The 12558-nt window shown below is 39.6% G+C and overlaps 1 protein-coding gene across 1 annotated transcript; it reads right to left on the minus strand.

Annotated features, from left to right (window-relative positions):
• Nucleotides 1-320: 320 nt before the first annotated feature.
• On the minus strand, nucleotides 321-2021 carry LOC144888952 (uncharacterized). The gene is made up of 4 exons (XM_078768725.1): nucleotides 1608-2021; nucleotides 1392-1520; nucleotides 833-956; nucleotides 321-677 (listed from the first exon to the last, which is right to left on the minus strand). The coding sequence occupies exons 1-4, from the start codon at nucleotides 1658-1660 to the stop codon at nucleotides 327-329; spliced, it is 657 nt and encodes a 218-aa protein (XP_078624851.1). The 5' UTR covers nucleotides 1661-2021; the 3' UTR covers nucleotides 321-326.
• Nucleotides 2022-12558: the final 10537 nt, after the last annotated feature.

The following is a 12558-nucleotide window of genomic DNA, read 5'->3' on the forward strand; positions in this document are numbered from 1 at the left end:
AAATGGACTAATGAATTATTTATAATCGTTGATGTAATGGATACAGTCCCTTGGACCTACAAATTAAATGATATAAATCGAGAAGAAATCTTGGGTTCATTTTACTCGCAAGAATTACAAAAAACAAAGCTAATAATTCATTAAACAACATTTCTATTCACCCCACCCAGATTAGCTAATTTAATTAGTGGTAATAAAAAAAAATTTAAATAAATTAAAATCATAAGCCACACCCACACAGACCACGCCCACACAGACCCCGCCCACACAGACCCCGCCCACACAGACCCCGCCCACACAGACCCCGCCCACACAGACCACACCCATCATCCCCCACCCCCAGTGCGTCCCCCCACCCTTGATCCCCCCTCATCCCACCCCCACCTTCCCCACACACACAAGGGGAGGGGAGGGGTGGGATGGGGGAAATCAAGGGTGGGGGAACGCACCCCCTTCCTTCTAACCTTTATTCTTTTCTTGTAATTAATAATTAAATAATTCTGGACAAAGCATATATATATAAATAATATTTTAAACAAAAGCTTCATATTACAAAAACATTTTCCTTGAGGTATTATACATTCAACTTCTTCCCAGCACAAATCATCAATCTCTTCCCAACATAAGACAAAGGTAGTTTCAACAGCAGCAGATATCTTCAGGTTTGGAATCTCTTTCTGTCAAAGGCAAGAGGACAAGAGGGGAGAGAAAATATTACACACACACACACACACACATACACACATACACACATACACACACACACACACACATACACACACACACACACACACACACACACACAAGGATATGAGGATATTGGGATACATACCTCTAAAAAATCGAGCTTTGTGTTCAAGTGGTCGAGTTGAAAATTTAGGGTACCACATGTTGACGGGAAATAACCACTCTTTGGAAAATCAAAATCGTCCCACTCCAAGCTTTGGTCTTCAAGGCTGCAAACAAAATAAGGAGAAATTACTATGTTGAAGTAAGCTTGACAAAACATCACACACACGCACACACACATACACACACATACACACACATACACATTCACACATACACATACACACACACATTCACAGATACATACACACACACACATACACACACGAACGCACACACAAACACATACACACATTCACAGATACATACACACACACACATACACACACACACACACACACACACACACACACACATTCATAGATACATACACACAAGAACACACACATACACATACACACACACATTCACAGATACATACACACACACATACACACACGAACACACACAAACACATACACACACGAACACACACACACACACACACACACACACTAAGGCAGCGTCGTTTAACACAAATGTATTAATATTTAGTATCTTACCTTGCATATGAATCTTCCAAGAATGGTGAAACAGGCAGGTTGTTCAAGTTCATTTCGTTTTGCAACTCTTGAGATTCTGCAGTATTTTCATTCCAACCAGTTTGAAGTTCTGCCAGGATATTCGCATTGCTGTAAAGATAAAGGAATATTAAGTCATTTGTTGTATAATTAATCCCATACAAAGCTTTAAACACTTTAATTTTAAATGAAACTTACCTTGGTGAGTATTCTTCTTCTTTATCAGAGTAAAGGATGGAGTAGTAAGACATGTCGATCCCCAATGATCAAAATTGAATTGAACACGTTCTTTTATAATGAACAAAATGTATTTTCTTGAAATGACGACATGCAGTCATTTCGGGGAAGCCCTGAGCGTGTGTGAATAACAGGAAATAAGACAATGAAATCTTTCTGGGAAGTTATCCAAGTCATTGAAACAACGTCATTTCTCAAAAGCGAAGAATTAATAAAAAAAGGTTTGAGTATGGTGATGGAAGTTGGAGGAGAATTAAATTATTTCCCACGCATAAACAAATATTTGTAGGGTCGTTGTTTGAGTGGGTTATATTCACCAGATGATATTAAGAGTAAAAGGTTAAAAGGTCCATAAGGTCAGAAGGATCACAGGTGTTTAAGTGGTCTAATGAATAAGGATAGCATGTCAAAAGGTTAGAAGGTTCGTAAAGAACAGGGTGAGAGAAATATAGGTGTTTAGGGTCAATGAGGGAGGGAAAGAATTAATATGGAAGTGAATGGGTCAAAGATTAATCTGCCAGATGATATGTAGAAGAAGGATGATAGGTCTATAAGAGAAAACAAATATTTGTTTATGCGTGGTCTAATGAACAACATTAAGGATAGGTACTACAGACAAAAGGTTCATAAAGATGAGGGTGGGAGAAATAGAGGTGTTTATGATTTTTGAAAAAGACAAGGGGGTAAATGACATTAGATAGGGATTTCCCATGTTAAACGGAGGTGTCCCAGAAGCAACATTATTACACTACTCTTGGGGTCAATAATTTTCGACCTCCAGCGCTAACCATGAAGGTCAAGGCCGATCGCCACCAAAAACTAATCAGCTGAGCGCCGGACCATATACTAGATTCCCATGAAGTTTGGAGACGATCCGATCAAAGTTACTCAAAAAATAAGGGTTTCGTCGACCTCCATGATTGACCACAAAGTGACCTTGACCTTTGACCTTGACCTTCAAAATTTTGTGTGCTGAAGGGTATCTCTATAGGACTCTGATATGCGAAGTTACAGGAGTTTCCAATAATAACTGTGGTCTACAGAGTGATCTAAACGTGGAAAAAAAATGATTAACCACAAACAAAAAAACAAAAAAACAAAAAAACAAAAAAATGAACATATGTCACCCACAGGGTGAACCATATCTTGCCATTTGACCTTGACCTTAATAATTTCGTATGGTGAATAGTATGTCTTCATGACCAACGCACATGAAATATTGAAAGATTTTGATGAGAACTGAGGAAATAATTTTTTCATGAAAATTCCGTTTTTTCGTCATGACGTCATCGAATGACGTCATAGCGTCAAACTGTTTACAGATCTGGGAAGCACTCATCAAGGGCATTCATATGAGGTATTACTCGATATGGTACCTACGATTTCAAAATTTGACCTTGGGGTCAATAATTTTCGACCTCCAGCGCTAACCATGAAGGTCAAGGCCGATCGCCACCAAAAACTAATCAGCTGAGCGCCGGACGATATACTAGATTCCCATGAAGTTTGGAGACGATCCGATCAAAGTTACTCAAAAAATTAGTGTTTCGTCGACCTCCATGATTGGCCGCAAAGTGACCTTGACCTTTGACCTTGACCTTCATAATTTTGTGTGCTAAAGGGTATCTCTAAAAGACTCTGATATGCGAACTTACAAGAGTTTCCAAAGGGAACTGTGCTCTACAGAGTGACCTAAACAATGCGAACTAAAGCAATACAATATACATGAAAAGTGCAGTTTTTTCGTCATAACGCCGTCAAATGACGTCACATTGTCAAACTAGTTATATGTTTGGAAAGCACTCAACAAGGGCTTCAATTTGAGGTACTACTCGATATGGTAACTGAAACTTGAAAATTTTACCTTTTGGTCAAAATTGAATGACCTTCAAAATGACCTTGAAGGTCAAGGCCGATCGACACCAAAAACTAATCAACTGAGCGCCATACCACACCCTATATACCCACCAAGTTTGGAGATCATAAGATCAAAGTTACTCAAAAAATAAGGGTTTCGTAATTTGACCTTGGGGTCAATAATTTTCGACCTCCAGCGCTAACCATGAAGGTCAAGGCCGATCGCCACCAAAAACTAATCAGCTGAGCGCCGGACCATATACTAGATTCCCATGAAGTTTGGAGACGATCCGATCAAAGTTACTCAAAAAATAAGGGTTTCGTTGACCTCCATGATTGACCGCAAAGTGACCTTGACCTTTGACCTTGACCTTCAAAATTTTGTGTGCTGAAGGGTATCTCTATAGGACTCTGATATGCGAAGTTACAGGAGTTTCCAATAATAACTGTGGTCTACAGAGTGATCTAAACGTGAAAAAAAAATGATTAACCACAAACAAAAAAACAAAAAAACAAAAAAAAAAACATATGTCACCCACAGGGTGAACCGTATCTTGCCATTTGACCTTGACCTTAATAATTTCGTATGGTGAATAGTATGTCTTCATGACCAACGCACATGAAATATTGAAAGATTTTGATGAGAACTGAGGAAATAATTTTTTCATGAAAATTCCGTTTTTTCGTCATGACGTCATCAAATGACGTCATAGCGTCAAACTGTTTACAGATCTGGGAAGCACTCATCAAGGGCATTCATATGAGGTATTACTCGATATGGTACCTACGATTTCAAAATTTGACCTTGGGGTCAATAATTTTCGACCTCCAGCGCTAACCATGAAGGTCAAGGCCGATCGCCACCAAAAAATAATCAGCTGAGCGCCGGACCATATACTAGATTCCCATGAAGTTTGGAGACGATCCGATCAAAGTTACTCAAAAAATAAGGATTTCAACATTTGACCTTGGGGTCAATAATTTTCGACCTCCAGCGCTAACCATGAAGGTCAAGGCCGATCGCCACCAAAAACTAATCAGCTGAGCGCCGGACCATATACTAGATTCCCATGAAGTTTGGAGACGATCCGATCAAAGTTACTCAAAAAATAAGGGTTTCGTCGACCTCCATGATTGACCACAAAGTGACCTTGACCTTTGACCTTGACCTTCAAAATTTTGTGTGCTGAAGGGTATCTCTATAGGACTCTGATATGCGAAGTTACATGCGAAGATATGCGAAGATATGGTACCTACGATTTCAACATTTGACCTTGGGGTCAATAATTTTCGACCTCCAGCGCTAACCATGAAGGTCAAGGCCGATCGCCACCAAAAACTAATCAGCTGAGCGCCGGACCATATACTAGATTCCCATGAAGTTTGGAGACGATCCGATCAAAGTTACTCAAAAAATAAGGGTTTCAACATTTGACCTTGGGGTCAATAATTTTCGACCTCCAGCGCTAACCATGAAGGTCAAGGCCGATCGCCACCAAAAACTAATCAGCTGAGCGCCGGACCATATACTAGATTCCCATGAAGTTTGGAGACGATCCGATCAAAGTTACTCAAAAAATAAGGGTTTCGTCGACCTCCATGATTGACCACAAAGTGACCTTGACCTTTGACCTTGACCTTCAAAATTTTGTGTGCTGAAGGGTATCTCTATAGGACTCTGATATGCGAAGTTACAGGAGTTTCCAATAATAACTGTGGTCTACAGAGTGATCTAAAAGTGAAAAAAAATGATTAACCACAAACAAAAAAACAAAAAAACAAACAAATAAACATATGTCACCCACAGGGTGAACCGTATCTTGCCAAGTGACCTTGACCTTTGACCTTGACCTTCATAATTTTGTGTGCTAAAGGGTATCTCTAAAAGACTCTGATATGCGAACTTACAAGAGTTTCCAAAGGGAACTGTGCTCTACAGAGTGACCTAAACAATGCGAACTAAAGCAATACAATATACATGAAAAGTGCAGTTTTTTCGTCATAACGCCGTCAAATGACGTCACATTGTCAAACTAGTTATATGTTTGGAAAGCACTCAACAAGGGCTTCAATTTGAGGTACTACTCGATATGGTAACTGAAACTTGAAAATTTTACCTTTTGGTCAAAATTGAATGACCTTCAAAATGACCTTGAAGGTCACGGCCGATCGACACCAAAAACTAATCAGCTGAGCGCCATACCACACCCTATATACCCACCAAGTTTGGAGATCATAAGATCAAAGTTACTCAAAAAATAAGGGTTTCGTTGACCTCCATGATTGACCCAATTGAATGACCTTCAAAATGACCTTGAAGGTCAAGGCCGATCGACACCAAAAACTAATCAGCTGAGCGCCGGACCATATACTAGATTCCCATGAAGTTTGGAGACGATCCGATCAAAGTTACTCAAAAAATAAGGGTTTCGTCGACCTCCATGATTGACCACAAAGTGACCTTGACATTTGACCTTGACCTTCAAAATTTTGTGTGCTGAAGGGTATCTCTATAGGACTCTGATATGCGAAGCTACAGGAGTTTCCAATAATAACTGTGGTCTACAGAGTGATCTAAACGTGAAAAAAAATGAAATTGAATGACCTTCAAAATGACCTTGAAGGTCAAGGCCGATCGACACCAAAAACTAATCAACTGAGCGCCATACCACACCCTATATACCCACCAAGTTTGGAGATCATAAGATCAAAGTTACTCAAAAAATAAGGGTTTCGTAATTTGACCTTGGGGTCAATAATTTTCGACCTCCAGCGCTAACCATGAAGGTCAAGGCCGATCGCCACCAAAAACTAATCAGCTGAGCGCCGGACCATATACTAGATTCCCATGAAGTTTGGAGACGATCCGATTAAAGTTACTCAAAAAATAAGGGTTTCGTTGACCTCCATGATTGACCGCAAAGTGACCTTGACCTTTGACCTTGATCTTCAAAATTTTGTGTGCTGAAGGGTATCTCTATAGGACTCTGATATGCGAAGTTACAGGAGTTTCCAATAATAACTGTGGTCTACAGAGTGATCTAAACGTGAAAAAAAATGATTAACCACAAACAAAAAAACAAAAAAACAAAAAAACAAACAAACAAACATACAAGCTGACTAACACATCTTGCAAAAACTTCGTTTTGGCAAGATAACAAACAAACATACAAGCTGACTGATACATCTTGCAAAAACTTCGTTTTGGCAAGATAACAAACAAACAAATGAACATATGTCACCCACAGGGTGAACCGTATCTTGCCATTTGACCTTGACCTTAATAATTTCGTATGGTGAATAGTATGTCTTCATGACCAACGCACATGAAATATTGAAAGATTTTGATGAGAACTGAGGAAATAATTTTTTCATGAAAATTCAGTTTTTTCGTCATGACGTCATCAAATGACGTCATAGCGTCAAACTGTTTACAGATCTGGGAAGCACTCATCAAGGGCATTCATATGAGGTATTACTCGATATGGTACCTACGATTTCAAAATTTGACCTTGGGGTCAATAATTTTCGACCTCCAGCGCTAACCATGAAGGTCAAGGCCGATCGCCACGAAAAACTAATCAGCTGAGCGCCGGACCATATACTAGATTCCCATGAAGTTTGGAGACGATCCGATCAAAGTTACTCAAAAAATTAGTGTTTCGTCGACCTCCATGATTGGCCGCAAAGTGACCTTGACCTTTGACCTTGACCTTCATAATTTTGTGTGCTAAAGGGTATCTCTAAAAGACTCTGATATGCGAACTTACAAGAGTTTCCAAAGGGAACTGTGCTCTACAGAGTGACCTAAACAATGCGAACTAAAGCAATACAATATACATGAAAAGTGCAGTTTTTTCGTCATAACGCCGTCAAATGACGTCACATTGTCAAACTAGTTATATGTTTGGAAAGCACTCAACAAGGGCTTCAATTTGAGGTACTACTCGATATGGTAACTGAAACTTGAAAATTTTACCTTTTGGTCAAAATTGAATGACCTTCAAAATGACCTTGAAGGTCAAGGCCGATCGACACCAAAAACTAATCAACTGAGCGCCATACCACACCCTATATACCCACCAAGTTTGGAGATCATAAGATCAAAGTTACTCAAAAAATAAGGGTTTCGTAATTTGACCTTGGGGTCAATAATTTTCGACCTCCAGCGCTAACCATGAAGGTCAAGGCCGATCGCCACCAAAAACTAATCAGCTGAGCGCCGGACCATATACTAGATTCTCATGAAGTTTGGAGACGATCCGATCAAAGTTACTCAAAAAATAAGGGTTTCGTTGACCTCCATGATTGACCGCAAAGTGACCTTGACCTTTGACCTTGACCTTCAAAATTTTGTGTGCTGAAGGGTATCTCTATAGGACTCTGATATGCGAAGTTACAGGAGTTTCCAATAATAACTGTGGTCTACAGAGTGATCTAAACGTGAAAATTTTTACCTTTTGGTCAAAATTGAATGACCTTCAAAATGACCTTGAAGGTCAAGGCCGATCGACACCAAAAACTAATCAACTGAGCGCCATACCACACCCTATATACCCACCAAGTTTGGAGATCATAAGATCAAAGTTACTCAAAAAATAAGGGTTTCGTAATTTGACCTTGGGGTCAATAATTTTCGACCTCCAGCGCTAACCATGAAGGTCAAGGCCGATCGCCACCAAAAACTAATCAGCTGAGCGCCGGACCATATACTAGATTCCCATGAAGTTTGGAGACGATCCGATCAAAGTTACTCAAAAAATAAGGGTTTCGTTGACCTCCATGATTGACCGCAAAGAGACATTGACCTTTGACCTTGACCTTCAACATTTTGTGTGCTGAAGGGTATCTCTATAGGACTCTGATATGCGAAGTTACAGGAGTTTCCAATAATAACTGTGGTCTACAGTGATCTAAACGTGAAAAAAAAATGATTAACCACAAACAAAAAAACAAAAAAACAAAAAAACAAACAAACAAACATACAAGCTGACTGATACATCTTGCAAAAACTTCGTTTTGGCAAGATAAAAAACAAACATACAAGCTGACTAATACATCTTGCAAAAACTTCGTTTTGGCAAGATAAAAAACAAAATAAACATATGTCACCCACAGGGTGAACCGTATCTTGCCAAGTGACCTTGACCTTTGACCTTGACCTTCATAATTTTGTGTGCTAAAGGGTATCTCTAAAAGACTCTGATATGCGAACTTAAAATGAACATATGTCACCCACAGGGTGAACCGTATCTTGCCATTTGACCTTGACCTTAATAATTTCGTATGGTGAATAGTATGTCTTCATGACCAACGCACATGAAATATTGAAAGATTTTGATGAGAACTGAGGAAATAATTTTTTCATGAAAATTCAGTTTTTTCGTCATGACGTCATCAAATGACGTCATAGCGTCAAACTGTTTACAGATCTGGGAAGCACTCATCAAGGGCATTCATATGAGGTATTACTCGATATGGTACCTACGATTTCAAAATTTGACCTTGGGGTCAATAATTTTCGACCTCCAGCGCTAACCATGAAGGTCAAGGCCGATCGCCACCAAAAACTAATCAGCTGAGCGACGGACCATATACTAGATTCCCATGAAGTTTGGAGACGATCCGATCAAAGTTACTCAAGAAATAAGGGTTTCGTTGACCTCCATGATTGACCGCAAAGTGACCTTGACCTTTGACCTTGACCTTCAAAATTTTGTGTGCTGAAGGGTATCTCTATAGGACTCTGATATGCGAAGTTACAGGAGTTTCCAATAATAACTGTGGTCTACAGAGTGATCTAAACGAGAAAAAAAAATGATTAACCACAAACAAAAAAACAAACATACAAGCTGACTGATACATCTTGCAAAAACTTCGTTTTGGCAAGATAACAAACAAACAAATAAACATATGTCACCCACAGGGTGAACCGTATCTTGCCAAAATGTGAAAATTCCGTTTTTTCGTCATGACGTCATCAAATGACGTCATAGCGTCAAACTGTTTACAGATCTGGGAAGCACTCATCAAGGGCATTCATATGAGGTATTACTCGATATGGTACCTACGATTTCAAAATTTGACCTTGGGGTCAATAATTTTCGACCTCCAGCGCTAACCATGAAGGTCAAGGCCGATCGCCACCAAAAACTAATCAGCTGAGCGCCGGACCATATACTAGATTCCCATGAAGTTTGGAGACGATCCGATCAAAGTTACTCAAAAAATAAGGGTTTCGTTGACCTCCATGATTGACCGCAAAGTGACCTTGACCTTTGACCTTGACCTTCAAAATTTTGTGTGCTGAAGGGTATCTCTATAGGACTCTGATATGCGAAGTTACAGGAGTTTCCAATAATAACTGTGGTCTACAGAGTGATCTAAACGTGAAAAAAAAATGATTAACCACAAACAAAAAAACAAACAAAAAAACAAACAAATAAAAACATATGTCACCCACAGGGTGAACCGTATCTTGCCAAAATGTGAACATGAGTGACTTGCTTCAGGTCACACTGAGGTGAACAGAACTGCTATCCACTAGAAGCGACTCTTTGAGGAATGTCTGCCCACGAGATATTGAAAGATTTTGATGAGAACTGAGGAAATAATTGTTTCATGAAAATTCCGTTTTTTCGTCATGACGTCATCAAATGACCTCATAGCGTCAAACTGTTTACAGATCTGGGAAGCACTCATCAAGGGCATTCATATGAGGTATTACTCGATATGGTACCTACGATTTCAACATTTGACCTTGGGGTCAATAATTTTCGACCTCCAGCGCTAACCATGAAGGTCAAGGCCGATCGCCACCAAAAACTAAGCAGCTGAGCGCCGGACCATATACTAGATTCCCATGAAGTTTGGAAACGATCCGATCAAAGTTACTCAAAAAATAAGGGTTTCAACATTTGACCTTGGGGTCAATAATTTTCGACCTCCAGCGCTAACCATGAAGGTCAAGGCCGATCGCCACCAAAAACTAATCAGCTGAGCGCCGGACCATATACTAGATTCCCATGAAGTTTGGAGACGATCCGATCAAAGTTACTCAAAAAATAAGGGTTTCAACATTTGACCTTGGGGTCAATAATTTTCGACCTCCAGCGCTAACCATGAAGGTCAAGGCCGATCGCCACCAAAAACTAATCAGCCGAGCGCCGGACCATATACTAGATTCCCATGAAGTTTGGAGACGATCCGATCAAAGTTACTCAAAAAATAAGGGTTTCGTCGACCTCCATGATTGACCACAAAGTGACCTTGACCTTTGACCTTGACCTTCAAAATTTTGTGTGCTGAAGGGTATCTCTATAGGACTCTGATATGCGAAGTTACAGGAGTTTCCAATAATAACTGTGGTCTACAGAGTGATCTAAACGTGGAAAAAAAATGATTAACCACAAACAAAAAAACAAAAAAACAAAAAAACAAAAAAATGAACATATGTCACCCACAGGGTGAACCATATCTTGCCATTTGACCTTGACCTTAATAATTTCGTATGGTGAATAGTATGTCTTCATGACCAACGCACATGAAATATTGAAAGATTTTGATGAGAACTGAGGAAATAATTTTTTCATGAAAATTCCGTTTTTTCGTCATGACGTCATCGAATGACGTCATAGCGTCAAACTGTTTACAGATCTGGGAAGCACTCATCAAGGGCATTCATATGAGGTATTACTCGATATGGTACCTACGATTTCAAAATTTGACCTTGGGGTCAATAATTTTCGACCTCCAGCGCTAACCATGAAGGTCAAGGCCGATCGCCACCAAAAACTAATCAGCTGAGCGCCGGACCATATACTAGATTCCCATGAAGTTTGGAGACGATCCGATCAAAGTTACTCAAAAAATTAGTGTTTCGTCGACCTCCATGATTGGCCGCAAAGTGACCTTGACCTTTGACCTTGACCTTCATAATTTTGTGTGCTAAAGGGTATCTCTAAAAGACTCTGATATGCGAACTTACAAGAGTTTCCAAAGGGAACTGTGCTCTACAGAGTGACCTAAACAATGCGAACTAAAGCAATACAATATACATGAAAAGTGCAGTTTTTTCGTCATAACGCCGTCAAATGACGTCACATTGTCAAACTAGTTATATGTTTGGAAAGCACTCAACAAGGGCTTCAATTTGAGGTACTACTCGATATGGTAACTGAAACTTGAAAATTTTACCTTTTGGTCAAAATTGAATGACCTTCAAAATGACCTTGAAGGTCAAGGCCGATCGACACCAAAAACTAATCAACTGAGCGCCATACCACACCCTATATACCCACCAAGTTTGGAGATCATAAGATCAAAGTTACTCAAAAAATAAGGGTTTCGTAATTTGACCTTGGGGTCAATAATTTTCGACCTCCAGCGCTAACCATGAAGGTCAAGGCCGATCGCCACCAAAAACTAATCAGCTGAGCGCCGGACCATATACTAGATTCCCATGAAGTTTGGAGACGATCCGATCAAAGTTACTCAAAAAATAAGGGTTTCGTTGACCTCCATGATTGACCGCAAAGTGACCTTGACCTTTGACCTTGACCTTCAAAATTTTGTGTGCTGAAGGGTATCTCTATAGGACTCTGATATGCGAAGTTACAGGAGTTTCCAATAATAACTGTGGTCTACAGAGTGATCTAAACGTGAAAAAAAAATGATTAACCACAAACAAAAAAACAAAAAAAAAACATATGTCACCCACAGGGTGAACCGTATCTTGCCATTTGACCTTGACCTTAATAATTTCGTATGGTGAATAGTATGTCTTCATGACCAACGCACATGAAATATTGAAAGATTTTGATGAGAACTGAGGAAATAATTTTTTCATGAAAATTCCGTTTTTTCGTCATGACGTCATCAAATGACGTCATAGCGTCAAACTGTTTACAGATCTGGGAAGCACTCATCAAGGGCATTCATATGAGGTATTACTCGATATGGTACCTACGATTTCAAAATTTGACCTTGGGGTCAATAATTTTCGACCTCCAGCGCTAACCATGAAGGTCAAGGCCGATCGCCACCAAAAAATAAT

This window comes from Myxine glutinosa, unplaced genomic scaffold (genome assembly GCF_964187855.1).
Source record: "Myxine glutinosa unplaced genomic scaffold, kmMyxGlut1.1 SCAFFOLD_205, whole genome shotgun sequence".
Taxonomy (NCBI): domain Eukaryota; kingdom Metazoa; phylum Chordata; class Myxini; order Myxiniformes; family Myxinidae; genus Myxine; species Myxine glutinosa.